Source organism: Sturnira hondurensis, unplaced genomic scaffold (assembly GCF_014824575.4).
Source record: "Sturnira hondurensis isolate 20B ecotype Veracruz unplaced genomic scaffold, ASM1482457v3 Scaffold0018725, whole genome shotgun sequence".
NCBI lineage: Eukaryota > Metazoa > Chordata > Mammalia > Chiroptera > Phyllostomidae > Sturnira > Sturnira hondurensis.
In genome coordinates, this window is record NW_028091356.1 from 1,580,019 (window position 1) to 1,603,878 (window position 23,860).

The following is a 23,860-nucleotide window of genomic DNA, read 5'->3' on the forward strand; positions in this document are numbered from 1 at the left end:
GCCCTTATTGAAAACAAAACTTTGCAAATGGCTTATTTCCTTGTTTTACAATTGGAAAGTACGGTTTATGGGCCACCGTTCACTTATTTATTGAACAACGATGTACTGAGTGACTACTAAGTGTCAAGGACAGTTTTAGGCTCTTGGGATATATTAGTGAACAAAAAAAGACCCAGCCCTCATCCTAACAGGCAGAGGCAGCATAAATTAGGAAGCAGTGTACACCATAGAATAAACTGTTCAGTAGATTAAAGGTGACAAGTACTGTGGGAATAAGAAAAAGTAGGCAGGGAGGAGGAACAGAGGGTGAACACCACACTGACGGCTATAACATCTCAGAGTTTAATAAAGGCCATCAAAACTTGGGATGCATATCTCATCCAAATTTTTCTACAACTTTCTCATAAATTTAGAAGCAAATACAAAAGGAACAGGTGACATCAGTGAAAGTGGTGGTCTTCCAAAAATTCTCTCCTCCCTAAAGCAATGAGAATACTGTCAAAACGACCAGAATCGATCTTTAGATGTGCACTATGAGCAGTGGATCATGTCGCTTCTTTCAGTGAATCGTGTCTGCTGGTGATTAGCCACCAGGCAGCTCTAGTTCATATGCAGACAGCAAAGAATGTGGTTGTATTGCTTTCCTGTCTCCCGTGATAAACCCATGTGACATTTAAAAAAAATAATTGAGAATTGTCCAACAAAATGAAAGTGCAGCAAAAAAAAAAAAAGGTGGTAATGCTGGATGTAAAATTCAGACTGAACATAAATGGAGTAACACGAGAAAGAGCTGATCACGGGGGTGCCGTGGACACCACCATCACGAAAGAGGAGAGTGGAAGCCAGAGGAACTTGGTGAAGGCCACCTTATCTGCATAATGAGGAGAGTCCTTGTGATGAAAAGATGAAGTGATGCCAGCAAAACACTTCACATTAAGCGAATTCTCAGAGATATTTCATGGAGCTGAAAGCACAAAGAACAACATGCTGAGAGCTGATCCGAATTTAAAAAGGAACATGACAATTCATCAAGGCGGAGTGAAGACGGTTGCTTCGTGTTATCAGACAAAAAACAGGCAAGCGCTGTTCCAAGTATTCTCGGTGTTTTACAAAGAAAAAATTGAATTCTCCATTTTTCTAAATGCTTCAGATTACAATGTATTAAATAAACAGTAGTTTTACTATCTTTTTACTTCCCCATACATTAATAATTGACAGTGAGTGAGTTTTTAATATTGACAAAAAATTTTAAGGTCACAGAACAATGGTAATCTCTCTCATTGATTATTAAGATCTCTGTTTGGTTTCAACCTGCAGGGTCATTTTTACAGTCTTGGCATTACTGCACTGTGCAAAACGAGGGTTCCTTATACATAAAAATTTAACGTCAAGTGATAAGTATGTGAAGAGGTCAGCATTTCAAAGCAATGGTAAGGGGATGGGTACTTGAAAAAAGGAAGCCGAGGACACTGGTTAATAGCAAGGACATGGTAAAGCTGGGATTGAATACAGCCAAGCTGACTCCAGAGAATGTGCTCTTAACTAATGTACTATATTGCCTTCCTATGGTATACATCCAACAAACGGTTTCTTCCATAAAGACTCTGAATTCATAAAAATTAAAAAATTTGTACATTAGGAAAGAATATATATAAAATTAAATGGCAAAGTACAGACTGGGAAAACAACACCTGACACAAAAAAGGGTGAACATAATTTCAGCACCGAAATTACCATGATCTGCAGGCTTTGGAGCGGGCAGACCGCCGTCCAATTTCTGGCTTCATCGATTATGTACTATTTATGAAACCTAGGGCAAGTCACTTATTGCACCTTTGCTCTCGGTGTCTCACCTGGAAATGGGCATAATAATAGTATTTATTTCATAGGGTTGCTCAGAAGGTAAAACAAGGTAATGGATGTGTAGCTCTTAGCACACTGCCTTGCCTCCGTACCTATTGTTTTAGTGCTGTGTCAAGATGGTCATAAATCAATAAGAAAAGTAAAATCAAACCAACAGGAAAACGGACAAAAATACATAAGGGGCGGTTTATAAAGGAGAAAAATATTTGCTCAATAGAGTAAGTAAAGCAATGAAGATTAAATCAATCATATTATTTTCAGCACAATAAAATATCAGAATATTTTTAAGTGTTAGTACCCAAGACTGTTAAGAATTTAGGAAACAGGCACTAAAGGGAGTGAGAATAGATACCTACTGGCAATTTGGCAGTTTGATGAAGTGATTTTATGAATAAAGAGTATCAAAATTCCTTATAATAATGCATGTGGTCGATAAAAATGGTGTCGGGAAACATCGGTTCCTGCTTGGATTACTCCCTGCTTCCAGAGTCTCCCTCTCAGTTCGTTCTCTACACAACTGCCAAAGCCAAGTCTAATCATGCTGCTCGCTTGCTTGACGCCCTCTTGGCCACCCATGGCAAAACCCTAAAATGGCCCTCGAAGGCTGGAGTCTCTCCTCCTTCACACCTCAGTAATGTGGGACTCTGCCCCTTCCCACTGGCCTTTGTGCCCGTTGTTCTCCATCAGGATTTGGCGTCCACTGAGAGTCCAGCTGGTTAGAATCATCCTCTTCTGTCCTCCGACAACACCCCTCACTTCTCCTTTGGAGTTCGGAGTTCTCACACACGCATTGTTAAATGTTGTTTATGCCAGTGTTTGTTTACTATATGTCTCTCCCATTGGAATCTCGAGAGGGTAAGAATTGTCTCTTTAGCCACCATTTGATTTATTGCACCTGGTATGGTGCCTCAATAGGTGCTTGATGTAGTCACTGAATGAATGAGTGAATGGTTAAATGAAAAGCATGCTACAAAGTACGAGTGCAAGTCCAGCTTGTTAAAAGAGGGACTAGAAACTCCTGTGGCCGGTAACAGACAGAGAAACGAACTGCCTCTGGCAAGTTGGTGCTGGCGAGGTCTCTCCCAGAAAAAGGGAAGGTGCACTTGGGTGGCGGACATGCAAAGCTGAGTGGGAGCAGAGCTGAGTAGGAGCCGAGGCAGGGCCCACCTCAGAGGACCACGTGGGGAAGTGCTGGGAGGGACTCCCGTGCTTGCCCGCCGCCCCCCCCCCAACCCCCTGTGAGGGTGACTGCAAACTGTGAGAGCCAGGGGACCGAATGCACACTTCTGTCTCAGGGTGCTTGTTCTTCGAGACTGCACCTTAGCTGTGCGGCCACTGGAGGCATAGTGGGGATGGGTAGCCATGCTGCTGCCTCCTCTTCTGCCAAAATCCTGACCTGGGTGGTTTACCAGCCACCTCAGGCTTTGTCCTTCTTCCCTGATCCCAGATTCTTCTGCCTACTTGGTTCCTGAAGGACTCACATATCCCAAATCGCCACACCCCAGATGATGCCAGGCGACCCCCTCCCTTCTGGGTAGCAGGGTCCTTATTTCCCTGCTCAGCTCCAGGTTTAACGTTTGCCACTAAGAAGCCCACCACTCCCACTTGATGGACATTTCCTTGGCTCCCAGCAGGACCGTGAAGTCCTGGAAAAGCCTTCTCTAATATCACTCAGGAGACCAATAAAGACATTCTAAAGGAATGAATTCAGCCATTTATTCAACTTTCCCACGTGCAAGACATTTTTTTGATGGAGTGTCATGGAGGCCCTGAAGGGAGAGAGAGGTGGGGCAGGGACATGCATACGGCCTAGAAGTCGGTTTAATTTAAAGTCTAGGCTTTATTTTAGAGTTGGGTACAGAGGAGCTATTGAAGATTTCAGAGAGGAAATAACTGGCCATAACTTGTGCAGAATCTTGGGAGTGAGACAGAAGGGGAGTCAGGCCGGCAGTAATGCAGAAGTGAGTGATGCGGGGCGCTAGTGGCAGTGAAGATTTAATGTTGAGTGGATGTAGGTTCTGGCCCAGGGAAGGCAGTGGCACTTGTCAGCTGGGACTATGTGGGAGGAAGGGGGAGGGAGCTCACATTGTGGGTATGGAGGAAGAGGAGGAAAAGACCAGTAAATGAGGGAGAGGTGCTCAGTTGTTGCTTTATTCCTGGGGCAGGCGACTAAGGAGAAAGACCACCATCACTCCCTATCCATCCCTGACACCTTGTTTGGGGAGGAGCCTCCACCATCCTACATAGCTTTTAGTTTCGAGTCCAGGCTGAACCAGAGAAAAACAAATTGAAAAAAAAAGAGGAGCCAAAATTTGAAGCAAAGTCCGTGGTGGGTAAGGAGCTAGAAGGCTTCCTTCAAGTAACTCAGGCCTGGCAGCTTATACTGGGCTTGTGGAAGGTTCCCTCTCACAAAGGCTAAGTAACACGGGAAGCAAGCCCCAGCATGCGCAGGCTCAGCATCTGCGGGGCTGAGTCACCAGGGGCAACTCACAACCCCTACATAACCCAGGGTGCCGGCTTCTGCTGAGTGCGTCAGCTCATGCCCAGAGCAAGAGCGCAGACCCCAGCTGGTCTAGGTGAGGTGTCTCGCCCAAGGCAAGGCTGAGCAGGATACTGCTGGCCCAGGGCTGCCCCCTGGCGCCGACTCACTCCTCCCAAGGGCTCATGTCGGTGTCGATTGCCACGCAGTTGTAAGCTGCATAGCGGAGCTTCTCTTCGCACACTTTGGCACTGTGATCGGGTGGGGGTGGAGGCGGGGAGTTGGTCAGTGTCAGGTACAGCGCCCCCCATCACTACCAGGGGCTCCAATTTGTACAGTTCAGTACTTCATCCACCCTAGCATGTCACCTTTCTCCCGCTGTCCACTCTGGGCCCGAACCTAGGAAACCCACCTGGCATAATGCGGTAAGAAGAGGGTGCTGGAGCAGGTGGAAGACTCGGGGAGTGCGTCTGTGGTGTCACGCGTCTGTGGTCTGTGGAGAGGCCACAGATCAGAAAGAATTACGGGGGCACAGGGCAGGGGTCTGACATGTTTTTGTGTAGGGGGCTGGGCAGAAGGCTGGCCACGGCCCCTTTGGACCTTGCCCGCTTCGGACCTGCCCTCCGCACTCACCCTGGCTTGTCCGGGTAGATGTAGATCCGCGCGGGCAGCCGGCTGCGGCCTGTGACAAAGCGCAGGAAGCGACTGCGGTCCTCTGGATGGAAAGGAAATCGGTGTCTGCACTTCCAGCCTGACTCCGCGGCCCACAGTGGAGTCAGCCCCAGGTATATCACTATGCCCTCTCCCACTGACCGTTGGTGAAGTTGTTCAGTGCCTCCCAGAAATGCTGCACCCGTGTGTCAGGCGGCTCGAAGTCCTCAAACCGGACTGGTGGTGACAAAGTCAGAATTCATTCTTGCCTCCCGAAGGACACAGTGCCTAAGCTCTACCCCGGTGCTGCCCTGCCCCGCCCCGCCCCGCCCCGCCCCGCCCCACCCCACACTCACTGTGCTTGCGCAGAGCGTCCACCGTGACCTCTGGGTCTCCGCACACCTTCTTCTCTAACTCCTGCCAGGTCAGCAAGTCCAGCACAGCCTGTGGCACCACCTTCAGCAGACCTGTCTGCATGGCTGCCACCTGGTGGGAGGGAAAGGCCTGGCTGGGGAAGAGGGCACAACTTCCAGCTCAGTGTGTTTGGGGCCACTTGGCCTCTAGTGATGGAGATAATGAGGGATGCGGTCTTTGCTCAGCACTGGGGGTATCTTGGTCCTCTGCTGATTAGCAGGGATGTGGGGCAGAGGGAGGGTGGGGGCCAGAATTCTTGGGACTGGGTGCTAGTGCCCTGTCAGGCTGGGCTTTGGCTACTAGAAGTTGTCCAAAGTTCTCTGTTTTTCTGGCCCCTGGGCAGTACCTGCTCCTTGCTCTCCTCTAGCCGGGCCTTCTGCACCAGCTGGATGAAACGGGAGCGATCCTCATATTCCACCACAATGCCTGCACCCCCGGGGATCAGCTCTACCACCTGCTGGTCACTGAGCGCTGTGGTGAATGTTAGCTCCTTCCCAAATTTGAACTCAAATGTCTCCTTGTCCATTCCTTCCATCACTTCTAGGAGCTTCACCTAGGGGTTAGATAGAGGCATGAAGGTCAGTTTTTCATTGTGGAAACAGTCCTTGTTCTTCCTCAAGATACTCACAGGGAAGCAGGACAGCCAGGCAAGGACGTCCCCATGCAGGGCCATGGGAGAAGTGAGGGGATCAGTACAAGGGCTTTGAAAGCATCAAGGCCACATGTAATCAGGCTTGGAGGCCAGGGCAGGTGTCCTGAAGGGAACGGCGTTTACGCTGAGACCCAAAGGATGGCTGGGACTTGGTTGGGCTGTAAGGAATTCAGGAGAGAGGATTTTGGGAAAAGGTGGAAAGAACAAAAGACCTAAGGAATCTGTTTGGCTGGAACCTGAATGCGAACCACACAGACATGGGCCATGTGGGGCTTTCTGGATTCTGCATTTTATCTTGCGCCCAAGGCAAAGCCATTGAAGGATTAATGAGGAGTGTGAACTAAATTACTTTGGCCACTGGAGATCGGCTGGCAAGAATAGACAGGGACACTGGCTTTGTAGGGGGTGGTTCAGAAGGAAGGTGGCCTGAACCAGGGGTGTAGCAGTGAGATGGGAAAACCTGCTTCCAGAAGATGTGACAGAGTGAGGGGTGAGGAAGAAAGAGGAGTGAGGAATGAGCCTGAGGGTCCTGGCAGGGGAAAGGGTGGGTGGCAGTGCCACTCCGAGACAGGGAGCTCCAGAGGGCAGTAGACTGGGGACTCCGAGCGTGTGCGCCATCACAGGGGGGATAACCCGCAGGCTGGGGCACGAATGGCTCCGGGCTTCGAAGACAGGCTGGGGCTGGAGGTGAAGGTTTAGGAGTCACCAGAACATGGACAGCAGTTGAAACCATAGGAGTAGATGTGATTGAAGAAGGAGCATGTATGTGGTGAGAGGAGGTTCAGGACAGCCCTGGGGCACAGCAACCTTTAGCGGCTGGGCAGGGGACACACTGCTTCTAAGCCCTACTCACCAGCACAGAGTCCACGGCTGGGAAGTCCTTGCTCCAGCTCACCTCCTCACCAGACAGCTGCTTCCACACAAAACCAGGCAGAGCCAGGACCTGTGCGACAAGTATTCACTAACGTCTTCTCATCCTGAGCTCCCCAGGCTTGGCTGGCCCTCCTTCCTTCCAGAACCCAGGGCTGGTCTGATGGAGTGCAGACTAGGCTACTCACCAGGAACTCCTTACCCCGAAGGGCAGCCCCCATCAGCTGTCCAATCCACTCGTACTTGGCAAAGTCTCGGCAGGAGGGGTTGGGCACATACATGTCCCGGGCCTCACCAGCGCCATTGCCCTGCCCCCGAGACAGAGCTGTCAGCACAGCAAGGGATGGACCTACTTTGTTCCCTGAACACGCTCCACTGGGGGCTCTGAGTGATCCCTCTGAATGTATAATGGCTCCTCGTCCCCTGTGTGCCCAGAGGCTGCCCAGGACAACTCAGACCCCCTCTACCCCCTCTCTAGCTCAGCCTGGTACCACAAGGCTTGAAGAGACAAAACAGCAGAAACAATTTGGGAGGCAGGAGTGGGAGATTACCTGGTTGGCCGTGCGCACAAAGAAGGGCAGGGGCACAGGGGTGTCTGCCAAGCTGGGACACAGCTCTTCTGACATGTCTGCCAGGCTATCCCGGAAACCACCCCCTGAAATAACAGAGAGATGCCCTCAGCTGGGGCAATCGAGAGCTCCAGTCCACATGATGGGAATAATAAAGCAGGTCTCCTAGCTTGGTCAGCTGGTGACTCGAGAAGCCTCTCTATCACTCTACCTAGGGCAGGATACTTATTACCCTCCTTCAGGGCCTCACCTTGGTCAATAATGCCTTCTGCAATGAATTTACACTCCCACCACTGGTCATAGCGCATGGGCCACCTGTAAATAAGGGCGGACCTGTCATCATGCTGGGCCAGGCCTCGGGATGATTCCCCAGCCCAGACGCCAGCCAGGAGTGGGGCTACAGAGGGGTAATGAGGAGGGGTGCCCCGGGCGGTGTGTGGGTGTACATATGTACATGTCTGCTTTGAAAAGTCCCTTACCCTGAGGCCATACCTGTAGTCCAGGGGCTTTTCATACTTGTCAGAGGGCTTGAGGCCTTCATAAACCTGGGGCGGGGGAAAGAGGAGGGAGTGGCAGCAAAGTCTGTGTCGGGACCTGGCCACACTCTGGCCCAAAGACCTTGCTCAGGCCCCTTTTGGCCCAGCCTCCTAAGCCCCTTACTGACCCTCCCTCAGTATGACCCCAGGGATCCAGACCTGGGTGAAGACAGCATTCTTGCAGGAAGGGTCCCTTAAGGGGCAGGCACGGTGTTCCATGGCAAGGCGCCGGTTGATGTACAGGCGTGGCATAAAACTGGGCTTGCTGCTCTCTGAATCACGCAGGCACTGGGCCACTAGGCCTGGCCGCTGGTGAGACAGCAGCAGGAACTGCTTCACTCGCTGGTGAGAAAAGGTGGCCAGAGCAGGACTGGTAGGCAGTCAGCCTGTGTCCAGACCCTGGAAGCTTCCTCTATGCCTAGACCCAACTCTACCATTCCAGTCCAAGCCTAGTCCATTCCTATCCTTGCTCCCAGACCCTCCCTTAGTCCAGTCACCAGGGGGAGCTTTATAAAACGAAATTATCCACCTTTGTCATTACCTTACTTAAGACCCTTCCGATGCATACACTGACCTGGGATAAAGTCCCTGCTTCACAGCCCGCCTCACGGTGCCCTCTGCTACCAGGGCCTGCTTCCTGCCCACCCCTCCAGGCCTCATCGCCATTCCATAGTCACGTCCTAAAGATGCTGCTAGTACGCCTCTCTCACGTCATCTGGAGTTGCTATAACTCCCATATGTACCTTTTATGCAACTTGTCCCACCCATGCTGTCACCTTTCCTCCCCCAGCCCTTGTGGATTTCACACACACACACACACACACTATCTGAGGGTTAGCACCCCAAAGGCTAGATCCTGACTATTCATGTTCAGCTTTCTTCTCATGTACTCAGAGCCCAGGAAAGGTCTAGGCCTAGAGTAGATTTTAAGAACTCTCTGCTGAAGAGTGAATGATAGCACAATCAGAAAGAGGGAGCCCATTGCCGAGAGCAGCACTGGCTGGACCAGACTCACCTTAATCTCACTGAAAGTGCCCAGCGTGTGGTCCCAGGCAGGTACCAGGTGGTGTAGGACGCTGTCTAGGATCTTTATGAATCTGGGGTTGGTGGGTAAAAGCAACTGCAGCTGAAGTTTTTGGGAGGGATGTAATACCCCCTCAGTCACCAACACACAGGTACAGGAGCAACTGGCACCCAGGGGCTACTCTGACACTTGAAGTTGAACAGCTTACAGTATAAGACCTTAAGGATCTCCTCCACATATACATATACAGCTCAGGACAGGGGAAGGGGAAAACTGGCAAGTCCAGGACCACAGCTACCTCTGCAGGAGAACAGCTCTGCGGTACAGTACTTCCGGGTCAGTGCCTTCCAGGCGCGGATATCGCACCAGGCTGGTGGGCTGGAACAGGTCTGCATTCAACCCCAGCTCTCGCTGCCTTGAGGACTTGATCTTGACCCCTCGAAGACGCACATCAATCCCATCATCTGGGGGAAAAGTCAGAGTGAGGTCACTTACTGTGCCTGTTGCCTCCTTGGTCCTCGGGGAGAATGTCTCCTTAGTGCTTAGCCTTTTGTCCCTAGATTCTTGGGACCTCTGATATCCCTTCTATCCATCCACCACTATAAATGCTGTAATGCCCGAGGGTCCCAACTCAGTTCCTCTTCCAGGTGAGCCTAAAAGTCTCTATGGCTTTAAGGCAGGTCTATACCTGGTAGCTCCCTCCTGGCTCAGGCCCCAAAGGTTCAAATCCTGGAGTTAGTTTAGCTGTCACCTTCATCTCAACTTCAAGCCCATCCCCTTTTCTCCACACTCACTGCCAGCTAGCCCTCCTCCAGACAATGGGGCTCCCTTTCCCTCCTTATAGCCTTAGGCCTCACCTCGGCATTCAACGATGCGGATCTCAATGATTGGGAGGTGGACAGTCATGTCCTCTAGGACACAGACATCCCCGATCAGTGTCCTGAGGAGACAGATGTGAGGCACTTTGGATATCTCTCGCCTTCAGGGACTGCTGCAGTCTCACCAAACCTTCCAAGCCGGGCCAGGCCCCATTGCTAGGATCATGTCCCACCTCCCACCCAGGCCAGCTCGCTTACTCGTCAATGCTCACGTCACTCAGCTTCTTCAGGTTGTCCCCTTCGCCCCCATAGACCACCACTCGCTTAGGCATAAAGTTGTCATCTGTGGTATCAACTGTGATTAGCAGCTTCCTAGGGGGTCAGAGTAAGCACATGAGTCTCCTACACTCATGGACATACAGTTCACCCACCTGCCCTATTGGAGCCCACTCACTTGACAATGGTGCCCTTTTTCATGGTAAGCCGCACCCAGTGCTGGCACTGAGATCCATCACTCTCCCAGTAGGTGTCTGCATTGCTGTCTGTCAGGCAGGACACATTGAACTCCTCCTGGGGAGGGGTAGAGAGGTGGGATCGGTGTTCACCCTCCCACCCCCATCCCTGCACTGGGAGTGTGCTTTGGGTCAGAGAACACGAGAGAGAAGAGTGGGTCTGTGTTAGGTAGGTGGAATTATCTAAGGGTTCCTATAGGATTTCTAAGGTGAGGGGGTTGGACTGCATCTGGCCTGTGGGGATTCAGGTTTAGCCCCCGTCTAGAGGTGCGGGTTCTGGATCTAGCAAGATGTGACTACGTCTTGCTGGGGGTGGGAGGAGTCCCAGCACCCACCGTGTAGGAGGAAACGTCTATGCTCTCCACATACTGCTTCACGCTACCCAGGTTCTCATCCTCCTTGCCCAGGTGGTCGTACAAGAAATGGATCAGGTCCTCGTCGCACTCGTAGGTCCACGTCGGGGGCACATAGCTAAGCAACCCCAAGTCCCTAATTAGGTCGGTCCCAGACCTGGAGCTCCTTCCTCCCCATCCCACCCAAGCTCACTCACAGTAGCCTTTGTACAGCCTCCGTGTATGCCTCGGCTGCCTGAGGCCTCGATCCCAGGCGATGTGAATATGTAAGGTCTACCACCTGTTCCCACCTGTGGGCAGAGTGTGGGGACGGGGTGTAATGGGGGAGACATCAGCAGGCAGCAGGACAATCCACCCAAAGCTTGGAACCTTATCCAGAGTTCTGTCTGCTCCAAACTACACCAGCAGAAGCCCCACCCCAGCTCCTTCAGGCCCCGCCCCTTCCTGTTCTGAACCCGGCCTTCCTTCGGTACCCCACCTAATGGGCGGTGCCAGACTACTTTCCAATTCCTAGGGACCCCAGCGGACTGACAGTGAGCCCCGCCCCTCCAAGTGCAAGACCTGAGCAGCGGGCGGTAGTCCACTCCAAATAGCTGTTGCTGTCGCTGGAGGTGGTCGGGAGTGTCTATGGGTACGAGGCGGGCCCCACCTTCTGCCGGGCGGCACACCAGTAGCCAGCCTTCCTCCAGCCCGCAGTCACCCAGGTGCTCCGCCAGTTGCTCCTGCAGGGATGCGTCAGATGGGGGCAGGTGTCAGGGAACTGCCCATGTCCAGGGGCCTGCCCTGCCCAGCCCAAGGCAAAGGGCACCGAATGCAATGCCACCTCAATATAGGGAGAAGAGGGGAACAGCCAGGGGCTTTCCAGGCCCCGAGTGTCTTTTGCAGGGCCCAGGGCAAGCCAGGGCGCACCTTAGTCAGCTTCACCCAGAGCCCGTGGCCGTTGCACAGTTCCTCGCCTGTGGTGCGCACGCAGGAGCCGCGCCGGAGTTCGATGCTGTTGCGGGCGGCGCGTAGGGGCCCGGAGCCGGTGCCGGGGGCCGGGCTCGCAGCTCCCACGCGGAGCCCCAGGCCCTCTGCCTCCCACACCGGCAGCAACACACGCGACGGTCCCGCCGGGTCCTTGTAAAGCTTGTAGAGAACCTCGCGCGGCACGAAAGCCAGCGCCGCCGGGAGCGGCTGTCCGGCGCGGAGGCTCCGCGCTGCCTCCGCCAGGAAGCGTACTCGACCCAGCAGCTGCCGTGGGGTCTCTAACGCCGCGCCCGGGCCCGGGCCTGCCATGGCGACGTGGCAGAGGGTAGCCCAGGGGCGACCCGGCTCTCGGAGCAGCGGCCGGGAAGGTGGACAGAGCTTCTCACTGAGCTTCCCACTGAGCTCTGCCCCGCCTATGGCCAGCCTTCGCCGTAAGTTCTGGACTAAGCGCACCTGCTGCTGTATTGCCCTGTGTACACGGATCCTCAAGCACGTTAATTACCTCTGTGCCTCCCATTCAGCCAAACAGACCCAGGTTCAGTAGTTTTTCCCGATCAATCTCCCCTTTGCTATCCCTATTTCTACTACCATTTTATCTCCACGGCTACCATCCTTATTCAGACCACCATCCTACGCAGGCTGGATCGTTGCAACTCCATTTTTCTGGTCCCCTGGCCTCCTGTTTTACCTTCTCGCCAGTAAGTCATACTACTATACAACCAGAAGAATCTTTAAAATGAACATCCTCTTGGGCTCCCTATCCTAGAGACAGTGAGACTAAAATATTTGGGAGAATAACCTCCTCCCCAGCCCTTGGCACTGACAGGAGCATTGAGTCACTCCGGCTTGATCCTGGTTGTTAATCCAAATCCCGCGATACTACTAGTGGTCATTATCCAGCTTCTCCCGGCAATTTTAAACCAAAGAGAGGAGAAGCCTAGGTGGGAGGGGAGGAGGCAAAAAAGATAGACAGGAGCTGTTGGTGAAGTACAATCACGGAAGAAAAAGAAACTGTCCCCTTCTCCCATTAAAAAAAAAGGTTTTATTTAAATATAATTTGCATACCATTCAATTCATCCATTTAAACTGTACAATTCAATAGCTTCTAATATATTACATTAATTAATTTTTTTAATTAATTGATTTTAGAGCGAGAGAGGAAGACGAAAGAGAGAGAAACATTGATTTGTTGTGCAACTTACTTATGCATTCATTGGTTGCTTCTTGTATGTGCCCTGACTTGGGATTGAACCCACGACCTTGGCATATGGAGATGAGATGCTCTAATTGATTGAGCTACCAGGCCAGGGTCCATATTACATTAATTTAAAAAATTGTGATAGAATGTACATAACAAAATTTGCCATTTTAATACATTCTAAGTGCACAATAATATATTTTCAAAACTTTTTAAACACCCCAAACAGAAACTCTGTACCCTCTAAGCAATTAACTCCTCATTGTCTTCTCCCTGGACCTTGGTAAACAAACTGTAATCTACTTTCTGCCTTATGAATTTGCCTACTCTGGATTTTTTCATGTGAGTGGGACAACATTTGTCCCTTGTGTCTTATTCACTAAGCATAATGTTACAAAAATGTAGCATGTATCAAAACTTAAATTCCTTATGGCTGAATAATATTCTATTGTATGTATACACATTTTGTTTATCTAGTCAACTGTTGATGAACACTTGGGTGGAAACTCTGTTTTGATATGGTTTTCAAATAATTGAAGTTATCACTAAATTAATATTAAATGATCCCATGTAATTTTGACAGTTTTCCACTTTTTTCTCACTAGAAAATTGGGAACCCAGTGCTTCTCTTTCCTTCTCTTCAAGCTATTTGTATGCTGTAACACTGCTACAGCATACAGAGGACCAATGCACCTCACAAGGGGTCTGCATGACCTAAACTCTGTAGACATTCCCAGCCTCTTTAATTCCACCAGATTGACCTTCTGGGTTTCATAATACTAGCCATTTGCTCTTTAGCCTCTTTGCTTTACACATGCTGTTCCCTTTGCTCGGAATACCCTCACTGCTTTCCCCTAGTTAAGTGAGGAGCTCTTGCTAGTTGCTTCTAGCCTTTTCCTCGGAGAACATTACTGTGATTGCTGATTTCTCTTTCCCCCATCAGTCTGTAGCTCCTTAAAGGAAGCGGTTATGTTTTTGTACTTATTATAGGCCCTTAGTAGTTAATTGAAATATTTAATGATTTCGGTTTCCTGTACAGTTTGGTTCCATAATCCACTGTATGCCTAGCTGGCCAAGCATCAGACCATTGGAAACATGGACAATGGGAGTGAAAGTGAGACCTTAGGCTGAGACTTCGGGATTTCTAGCTCATCAGAGAAGGGCAAATTCCCCAAGTCACGGTAAACGGTAATTTAGAGGAAAGTTCCTTTTTTTTTTTTTTTTGATCTGCGTCGCTACACTCGACTTTATGGTTAAACGAGGCCGGCAGTCCCCCAAGCAGCAGCCGGGGCTGCCGGGTAGCGGTAGCTATAGTCTGATCATGTGACTTCCAACATGGCTACCTCCGTGACTCAGTCCAGGGAGGGGCGGAGCTTGGGGAGGGGCCAGCTCAGACCCAGGTTGAAGTGGGACTGGCTCGAAGTTACAGACATCTTACCATGGAGGTGAACGGGTTCGGGTGAGTTCTCTGCACCACACTCCTACCTGCGAGGCATCTGACTTGGGTCTTCCACCTGAAGGATCTGTCCCTGTACCCCCTTCCCTGGACAGTCCTGGGAATCAGGGTCCCAGGTCCACCTGAACCAGAGTCCGGAATCCCGAAAATCCTCCAATCATGGGTTCCTGAGACCATCCCGGGGTCCGCCTAGCCGGACTGCGACCCCCAGACCTTCATTTAGGGGATGCTCCTAGGACTTTCTAATCCTCAATTAGGAGCCCTATTTCCGGACCATCAACTCTGAGCCCTCCTTGGACTAGCCCCCAGACCTGGAACTAGCCCAGTTATACTCCCCTGTTTCCGTGATTTTCTGATCCAGAGACCCTCCGACTATCCTTTTGGGCTTTCCGCCGCCCGCCTTCGCCAGTCTTTCCAGTGGCTTTGAGCTTGGGGAAGCTGGGACTGTGGTAGGGTAGAGGCCCCAGCGCGGGTCCTTGTAGTCTTGTGCAGCACCTGATAGGCAGAGAGGAGGCGAAGTGCGCCGGGAGCCACAGCTTGGGAGCTGTTCTGGTGAAGGCAGATAACGGTGCTGGACTGAATCCGCCTTAGGAACCTGGGCCTTCCCCCACTTTCAGCGTAGCTTACTGACACCAGCCTCCCACCTCCAACCCCCATCTCCAGACCCCAGGGCTTCCCAGAGCTGAAGAATGACACATTCCTGCGAGCAGCCTGGGGAGAAGACACAGACTACACTCCGGTTTGGTGTATGCGGCAGGCAGGCCGCTATTTACCAGGTCAGGGTCAGGGCCTGGGAATCTAGGTAAAACTTTGGAGGGCAAAAAGTTTGTGGGGCACAGGGAGGAGCTATAGAGGTTCTTCAAGGCTGAGCCCTGCCTTTTATCCCCTGTCTACAGAGTTTAGGGAAGCTCGGGCTACCCAGGACTTCTTCAGTACCTGTCGATCCCCAGAGGCCTGTTGTGAACTGACTCTGCAGGTGAGGGGCCGCAAAAGAGGGAATGGATTTATGCCCTCCGCTCACAATATAGCAACCTGTCTTCTATTCCCTATAGCCACTGCGTCGCTTCCCTCTGGATGCTGCCATCATCTTCTCCGACATCCTTGTTGTACCCCAGGTACCCACTCAAACCTGATTCTGGAATGGATGAAAAAGGGAATAGACAGTGAGGCTCAAGATGGACACTTATCCTCACTGGATGTGGGAAAAACTTAGGCTGGAAGAGATGGTTTCGCTGAGGTTTAATCTCCTTTTCCTCTTTCCTGATATGGGCTGAACAGAGCCTTTCTCCTGGAGTTACAGGTTGCAAGCACAGATATTTTCTTCCCCTTCAGGCACTGGGCATGGAGGTGACCATGGTGCCTGGCAAAGGCCCCAGCTTCCCAGAGCCATTAAGAGAGGAGCGGGATTTAGAGCGCCTCCGGGATCCAGCAACAGTGGCCTCCGAGCTGGCCTATGTATTCCAGGCCATCACCCTCACTCGACAACGCCTGGCCGGACGTGTGCCCCTGATTGGCTTTGCTGGTGCCCCGGTAATGTGGAACAGGGCAGGTACTTGGGCACGGGGAAATCACTCTGGCAGGTCTGATATAGACAAGGGAAGGAAGTGTCAGACTTCTACACCTGTGACATTCTCTTTGTATCTTTTTGCAGTGGACTCTGATGACATACATGATTGAGGGTGGCAGCTCAAGCACCATGGCTCAGGCCAAGCGCTGGCTTTACCAGAGACCAAAAGCCAGTCACCAGCTGCTTCGCATCCTTACTGATGCTCTGGTACCATATCTGGTGGGACAAGTGGTTGCTGGTGCCCAGGTAAGTCCTGAGGGAGAGACAGATAGGCTGGGGTTTAGCATTTAAGGACCAGAATCAACATAGGTCCCTGCACCTGAGAGGGTAGGCGTCTTAATGCCAGGCATGAAAGAAGTTTGGCTTGCAGTGACCTGGCTGGGGCAGCTGAGTCCACCCTGACACCGGCAGGGGTGCTAATGTTTCGTGTGTTCAAAGACCAAAGGTAGCACTGGGACCTGGAGGAAAAGACAAAACTTTTTGACTGGAACTGGGTGAATAGGTGTAGGCAGTATGAAGGGTTGATGTCACTTGGGGGAACATGGACACCCATTCTGTGTGTGGGCCTGAGATACTTCCTTTGTGTGTGTTAAGTGTTCCTCTTCACCACCACCTCACTGTAGGCATTGCAGCTCTTTGAGTCCCATGCAGGACATCTGGGCCCCCAGCTCTTCAGTAAGTTCGCGCTGCCCTACATCCGTGAAGTGGCCAAGCGAGTAAAGGCCAGGCTGCAGGAGGCAGGCCTGGCACCGGTGCCCATGGTAAGAATGGGGGAGGATGAGCGAAGAAGGTGTGACTGGAACCTTCAGGGTAAGTCCTGCATGGAATGAAGTGGCCACTGAAGGGCAGCAAAGGCACAGCTAAGATAGTAGGTCAGTAGGCAGAGCAAAGGCCCTCTGTAGCCTCAGGAATCTGCCCTTTGTTTCCCCCAGATTGTCTTTGCTAAGGATGGACATTTTGCTCTGGAGGAGCTGGCTCAGGCTGGCTACGAGGTAGTTGGGCTTGACTGGACAGTGACCCCAGAGAAAGCCCGGTGAGTAATGGAGCGGGAGGTAGAGGGGGTGCAGTTGCCATATGGGCCGGGACTAGAACGTAGCATCGACTCTGCTTCCAGGGAACGTGTGGGGAAGAGCGTGACATTGCAGGGCAACCTGGACCCGTGTGCCCTGTATGCATCTGAGGTAACAACCAGGGCCCCTGGGTGTGTCTGCGAGTTTGTCTGTGTGCACTGCACAGCCGCAGATATGGTTGTATATTGTGTGTTTTCATGTCTGCCTCTCCCCTCTACCCCCCACACACCATGTGAACTTTAGGAAGACAGGAATTTCTTTTTGTTGTTGTTGTGTTTTCATAGTGCCTGGTCCATCCTAGGCATCCAGTAAATTTTTTTGAATTAATGACTGAATGAATAACACCAAGTAGAATCATGCCTACATATGTGTGTATCACTGTTACGTGTAAGGAGGAGAGGTTGCTGGCCCTCCCTGTAGCCAGTGCCCTGTTGGTCCCCAGGAGGAGATTGGGCGGCTGGTGCAGCAGATGCTGGATGACTTTGGGCCACAGCGCTACATTGCCAACCTGGGCCATGGACTTTACCCTGACATGGAGCCAGAGCATGTGGGGGCCTTTGTAGATGCCGTGCACAAATACTCACGTGCACTTCGACAGAAGTGAGCATACATTCTTTTCCCCTCGAGTTCCACCAACACAGAATATTGTTTCCAGGAGAATAAAAGTCCCAGAGTTGGAGTCTAGCATGTGGTTTTGTTTATCTGTGTGTCCTTATCTTCAGTTCCTTCATAGCCTCTGCTCCTTCCCCGGGGCTTCTTTCTGTGCCCTTTCCCAAACGCCTGGAATGCAGGTATTGAAGCAGGTGCCATAGGACTTAATGTAAGGGCCCTCACCACCATTGTGTCCTCAGTTCTCCAAACCCCAGAGCAAATGGGCTCAGGTAGATTTTCCTAACAGCCGGAGCTGTGACCTTTGCCAACAAATTGGGTCCCCACAGCTTATGAGGTCAAACTGACAGGGCTTTGTGTCTGAGGAGGGAGGGGTGTAGATCAGAGAGGGCCACAGGAATGGCTAGACTATTTCAGAGAGGCCTTCAAGGAAGATGGAGTCTAGGTAAGCAGGGAGAAGCTGAGAAGCCTTTATTTAGCTTTGATAGCAAAAGATATCAAAGAGGGGAGGACACAAAGACTGAGGGCTGGGTTGCTTAGGAGTAGAGCCTTAGACCTGTGTCGCTGAGGTAAGAAGGCCTCTGACGCCAGAGGTCCCTACGGCGCTCAGGGTGGTCCTGCATGCCCTCTAATTTTCTCAGGATCTTGGAGTTTCTGGCCATTACGATGATACCTACTTCCTGGGACAAGGCTCTGAGCTGCCTGTGAGCCCCAGAGAGGGGTCTGGTGTGGTGGGAAACCTTCATTTGTCATTGCACATCTTATACCACTAGAAACCCACTGCAGTATAGGCCCCAACAGCTCCCTGTCCCAGCCAGGGTGGTGCAGAAGAGACAGAAGGGCCCCATTTATTGAGAGAACACAATTTCTGATTTCACAGAAATGATCTTTTCTGTGATCCATGATTTATTTATAGAAAAGCACTCTGAGTTCACATACTTGCTAAAAAATGGCAATCATGATACAGAAATGGGAGTGGCTTTTTTTTAAACCAACCTACTGGGCTGAGAGGTTGTAGGGGCCCATGGCTGAACAGTAAGACTTCATTAGCCACCAACAGCAAATACAACTTCCTGGTTAGTGTGGAGGGAAAAAAGGGTGACATGATCAGTTTGTCAAAGAAAGGAAAATAAAGCAGACAGGTCCTTAGTTCACACTCTAGCTATACCACCCTCTCCCTATCTCACCCCACCCCCTACTCAGGAACTAAAACCTAGAACAGTAAACACCAAGACACTGGCATCCAAATGACTTGAATGCCCTTGCTACCTCCTATGGGAATTCCAGGCTGAGCACAGGGCAGGAAGGTAACAGGAACATCATACACGAGGTCAGCCAGGGCTGAGACAGAGGTTGCCCACTAGGGCTAGAAACTAATCAGAAAGGGAAAGGCCAAATGCATCCCAGCCCCAGCCTCCGAGTCAGTAATCAATGGGACTGTGACAAAGCTTGAGGTAGCGAGGCAGGGGAAGAAAGCAAGTACAGGGTGAGAAGAGAACTGTGGAGCTGAAGAAGCCACTCTTAAGGTAGAGGGAGACGTGCTTAGAAGCTTGTTTGGTGACAGAGAAAGGAGGCACAGAGATGGGGAACATATTTAGCTGGTGAGAGAGACTAAGGAATTGGGAAGGGATCTGGTAAAAAAAGAGCCACATTTATGCAGATCCTCAGGCATGAATTCACAGATATACCTACATGTTACACATGGAAAGACAGAACAATGAAGAGCAGGTGTACACACAAACATGTTTATACACATGCACTCATGTGTGCCCACACACACTAAACGTGCAACAAACATGAACACAAATTAGTATTCTTACATATTCACAAATGTGTATACCCTCACACAGAAACCCAGAGTCCAGCACACAGACGTGTTCACACAGATACATGTATGTGCACATACAGGCACACAGATACATCTAAGCATACAGACATATGTACTTAGCCATACAGATATATACACATACGTAATTAGAGATGAAGCCAGACACTCTTTAACACAAAGGTGACCACAGCAAATGAATACTATGAGCCAGTGGCCTCCCAGACCTTCACCTTCTCCCTGCACTTGTTTCTCAGGAGCTCAGCAGGCTCCTAGAGGTTGTGTGGAGCAGGAGCAAGAGCTTCAGTGTCCTCATGGCTTCGTGCAGCAAAAGTTCAAGTCCAGTCCTGGCCCTGCCCCTCACCCACCACGGAGCTATAGGTGCCCCGTCTGTAGGCTGGGGTTTCTGCATAGACTAGACTTGGGATTTATTCTAACTGGCCATTTTTCTTCCACCCTCACTCTTCTACTGCCAACAGCATATACTCTGCAAAGAAAACCTGAGAAATGGTGTGAGTCTCCTCAGAAAACAGGCCTATCTTCCTACCCACAGCTGTTTCAAGTACCCATCAAATTAGAACCAGAGTTATAAATAATTATAACTTTACAATGTAATTGGCAACACATATACTATAATATTTACAGTACCATAAATGCTTCTGTTTCTCTGGTTAAGCAATCCCTGAGACGGAACAGTGTTCTGTGTTTGCCAACGGAGAGAGGGCCAGTGCCCAGGACACACGCAGGATACAGGAGTGTGAGGTGGCATGTTGTAAGGTTTCTGATTGGTCTGCAGGACCCAGCTCCTCCAGGAACAGTGGGCTATGTGAAAATCTTGCCAAGGCAGGCATACTGGCTAGAGCCAGACTCTCCCCATGCTCAGCCCTATGGCCTGTGGTTCAGCCAAAGGTGCTTCGAGTCCTCTCAGGGTGGACAAATGTTTCAGTGTCCTTGGCCTGACCTGATGGTTGGTACCTGGGAGCCCAGGCTGCCCCAGCAGTGAGCTGTCTGCTTTCTCAGCCAAAGCGTTCTCTCACCAGCAGCATCAGCTTCTTCTTGCCTTTGTAGATTTGTTTGAGGTTGTCGATGAACTGGGCAAACTGCACGTGGCCATCTTGTGGCAGCAGGAAAGTCTCCCGAGCCTTGCTCAGAAATTCAATAAACTCTCCATAGTGGCGAGGGCTGATGTGTGTCAGGCGTGAGTGTGTAGTGTTGATGTAGGCATTGATGGTAGCATCCAGCAGCTGGCGCAGTGGAGCTTTGTCAGTGGACATAAGCTTTCCAGAGCTGCGGCGCCCTGGGATGCCAGCCAGGCCGGGCGCAGTCACTGTGCAGCGCCGCAGGATGTCTGAAAGCACTGTGGCACAGTGCACGCTCTTCACTACCAGGGGAATGAGGGCCGCCAGCTCATTCTTGCCCAGAGAGTGGCTAAGGGCGCATGCCCAGAGCACATCATTGATGGCTGGATGGGTGTCCTGGTTGTAGGCCAGGTTGAGATGGCTCATGGCCAGTGAGGCCAGCTTGAAGGCACGTAGCGGGTAGCCACGGAGCTCCATGTAGCGGGCGATGGTGAACAGCTGTGAATGGGTCATGCCACCAGCAGCTGCGTCAATGGCGATCTGGTAGGCTGCCTCAAAGGCGATGTGGTCTTTTTCACAGAGTGTAAGGGCTGACAGGGCACAGCTCTGTGGATCCTTCATAGCACACTGCAGGGCCAGTGTGCGAGCACAGCTAGCCAGCTCCTCCCGCTGTGGATAGTCAAGACTGAGGCGCAGGATAGTGGTGTGGGACACGGCTGTGGCAGCCACAATGCTAGTAGCCTCGGTGGGGGTGAAGAGTGTGTACCAGCTCTGCAAGATGCTCACCAGGGCCCGCACACCTGTCAGGGAGAGCCTGAGCTCAGCCGTGGCCATCCAGGTCCCGATCCGGGTCTGCCCAGATTACCAATTAGGGTCAGAACTTGGCCTGCACAGGTGAGTTTTCCTTTCTCCTCCGCAGCCTTGAGATGATCTGAGGCAAACCGGGGCATGGGGAGCCTCCCGGATGGCCACACCCTGTTTGGGGTCTCTTCCCACCCCTTCCTTCCCCAGGTCAGAGGACTGAAGGTCTCTGCAGGCACTCTTAGCCCTTCACAAGGATGGAGCAGCAGAGCCTGTAGTCTGCTTGCCCCAACGCAGGGGTTGCAGATCTGCCTGGGGGTTCTGGCTGAAGTGGGGCCTCTCAGGGTAGAGTCTTATGCTGGGGCTTTAGACTCTAGATGGGGTCCTGAGCCTTCAAGTTGTTTGGGGTTTCTCAGAAGTACGGACAGGGACTGGGACCAAACCACCAGTCAGCTACCTCACAGGGGTGCACTTGAGTACTGATGGTTGAAAACTCATTCTCTCAGATGTGTCTGACCAGAGAGTCAAAGTGCTGTTGACATCTGGGTACAGTACAAGCAGAGATGGCAGAACTTGGGCTGTCTGAACAGAGACCCTCTTCTGCCAGTAGCCCCATCCTTTCTCAGGCCATCAGGAATAGGACTATGAGAGCTCTAATGATCTGCTGTGCTGTCCCAAGAGTAGGGCCCAGCAATCCTTTACCCTGGTGTAGAGGGAGGTAGGAGACTCACCCACTTCTGTAGCACATGTCACCAACCACCGCACCATCTCCCGGCGCCTCCAGTTAAGGGTTGATAAGGTCATCCTCATCACCTGAACAAAAAAAGAGGCATTACCAGTGAGTTAAACACAACTGTTATGGACCCCCTCTCCCTACTTCCGTTTGCCATTTCTTTATGAAACAAGTATTTATTGGTGCTTTACATGGCCACTTCTCCCAATAAGTACGGATAGGTTTGTTACATTTCAGCCCCACACTTCCTACAAATCAGAGGGCTTCACCGATAACCTCTAACAAAGTCCTTCCTTACCATGCCGTGCCGTTCCCTTCAGGAATGGGAACTGGGGTGGGGAGATGCTGGGGTCTCCATGGAGCCTAAATCTATGTTGCTTCTGGACTTAACTTCAAAATGGAGCCCGATTTATATAGAGTTTTTACTTTGCGCCTAGGCTGGAAGCTGTGTTGTGGGGACACAGAAAGAACCAGACCCGGCCTATGCCCAGCCCCGCTGGGACCGTATCCTCTATCAATTATCACTAGGCCGGAAGCCTAACGCTGGGATGGCCCACTCCTCCATACCTGCAACCCCAGCTCCAGGGCCACGTTGAGCAGGGTGCTGTCAGCACTACTGTCCGTGGGAGTGGCAATCTTGAATGCATCTTGGGCCAGTTTGAAGATGAGGGAGGAAGAATGGATGTGCTTCTGTATTGCTTCCAGGATTGTTCGAAGCCTCAGAGTATCCCCTATAGGTACCAAGAGAAGGGGCAGGGACAGGGTCTTCTTTAAAGCTTCCCTGAATGATCCACCAATCACAACAGGTACTGGTTGAAGTGGCTGCGGTCAATTCACTGAATGCTTCTGAATGCCGCCATCCCTTCCGGATGGTCGAGCACTATCTCCACTGTACCCACAGGACGCTGCTTCCTTCCCCATCACCCACATGAATTCACTTCTCTTCACCTTTTCATCTGCTTCTACCCCTCACTCTCTTTAGGTCTCAGAAATAATTTTCATGAACACCTGAATTTTGAGAGCTACTTATACAGAAGACAGGCAGCCATATTATTGCCAAAAAAGTATGCCAGTTCCATTGTTTGCCTCCTTGGAGCACAAAGAACATGGGTCACTATTTCCTATTCAGTAGGTAAGAATTCTAAACCAAGTACTAGGACACACAGTTAAGGAATGCACCCCAGGAAAAGCACCTACGCCTTAGAAGTGAAGGCCACTGTATGAATGCAGTATGGTGTATGAAAGATTGGCATATCTTACAGAGGAGTAAATGTGAAATAAACATAGAACAAAAAGTAGGTCTTATGTTTTACAGAATTACGGTGGGAAGAAATAGGCTTTGGAATAAAATACATTGGAAATTGAACCTAGTTTCAGCCCTTTACCAGTTACTTCACCTATAAAATAGAAATGATATTGTTTAGGGTTGTTGTAGGAATTATATATAATTTGTATATAGGTAATATTTTATGATTCTAGTTTTATTAAAAAGAAATAAGGCCTTGGCTGGGTGGCTTGGTTGGAGCATTGTCCCATATACCAAACGTTAGGGGTTCAATCCTAGTCAAGACACATACCTAGCTTGTGGGTTCGATTCCCCCATTGGGGTGCATATGGGAGGCAACCAATCAGTGTTTCTCTCTCACACTGATGTTTCTCTTTCTTCTCTCTAAAATCAATAAACATATCCTCCAGTGAGGATTTTACAAAAAGCTAAGTAGCAGAGTGTGTATAGTGTGCTATGTGCATACATACATGTGAATAGAAAATCTCCAGGAATATTTATTTATTTTTATTGATTTACGTTTAGAG

General features: G+C 50.9%; 3 protein-coding genes across 4 annotated transcripts in view; 1 reads left to right on the plus strand and 2 right to left on the minus strand.

Annotated features, from left to right (window-relative positions):
* Positions 1-3,564: 3,564 nt before the first annotated feature.
* Positions 3,565-12,289, minus strand: HECTD3 (HECT domain E3 ubiquitin protein ligase 3). Its single transcript, XM_037069601.1, has 21 exons — positions 11,651-12,289; positions 11,303-11,463; positions 10,939-11,031; positions 10,724-10,859; positions 10,331-10,446; positions 10,135-10,248; positions 9,916-9,998; positions 9,357-9,522; positions 9,050-9,131; positions 8,194-8,376; positions 7,991-8,043; positions 7,749-7,813; positions 7,481-7,584; positions 7,118-7,237; positions 6,913-7,002; positions 5,754-5,960; positions 5,350-5,479; positions 5,156-5,230; positions 4,976-5,057; positions 4,755-4,835; positions 3,565-4,593 (listed from the first exon to the last, which is right to left on the minus strand). Exons 1-21 carry the CDS (start codon positions 12,017-12,019, stop codon positions 4,509-4,511), a joined length of 2,595 nt encoding a protein of 864 aa, XP_036925496.1. The 5' UTR covers positions 12,020-12,289; the 3' UTR covers positions 3,565-4,508.
* A 1,984-nt stretch (positions 12,290-14,273) lies between these two features.
* UROD (uroporphyrinogen decarboxylase) lies at positions 14,274-17,685 on the plus strand. Of its 2 annotated transcripts, XM_037069656.1 has the most exons (10): positions 14,274-14,367; positions 15,028-15,140; positions 15,261-15,340; positions 15,417-15,479; positions 15,697-15,894; positions 16,016-16,177; positions 16,555-16,692; positions 16,864-16,964; positions 17,046-17,112; positions 17,444-17,685. In XM_037069656.1, exons 1-10 carry the CDS (start codon positions 14,348-14,350, stop codon positions 17,603-17,605), a joined length of 1,104 nt encoding a protein of 367 aa, XP_036925551.1. In that variant the 5' UTR covers positions 14,274-14,347; the 3' UTR covers positions 17,606-17,685. The 2 variants fall into 2 exon arrangements, with proteins under 2 accessions (XP_036925551.1, XP_036925552.1); XM_037069657.1 differs by lacking the exon at positions 15,417-15,479.
* Positions 17,686-18,385: 700 nt separating this feature from the next.
* The window catches only part of ZSWIM5 (zinc finger SWIM-type containing 5), a 122,559-nt gene continuing 117,084 nt past the window's right edge, over positions 18,386-23,860 (minus strand). The window contains exons 12-14 of the mRNA XM_037069627.1: positions 22,616-22,779; positions 22,047-22,128; positions 18,386-21,314 (exon numbers count right to left, since the gene is read on the minus strand). Of these exons, the coding sequence (XP_036925522.1) occupies positions 20,452-21,314; positions 22,047-22,128; positions 22,616-22,779 (1,109 nt within the window). The 3' untranslated portion in view covers positions 18,386-20,451. The remainder of the gene's footprint in view (positions 21,315-22,046; positions 22,129-22,615; positions 22,780-23,860) is intronic.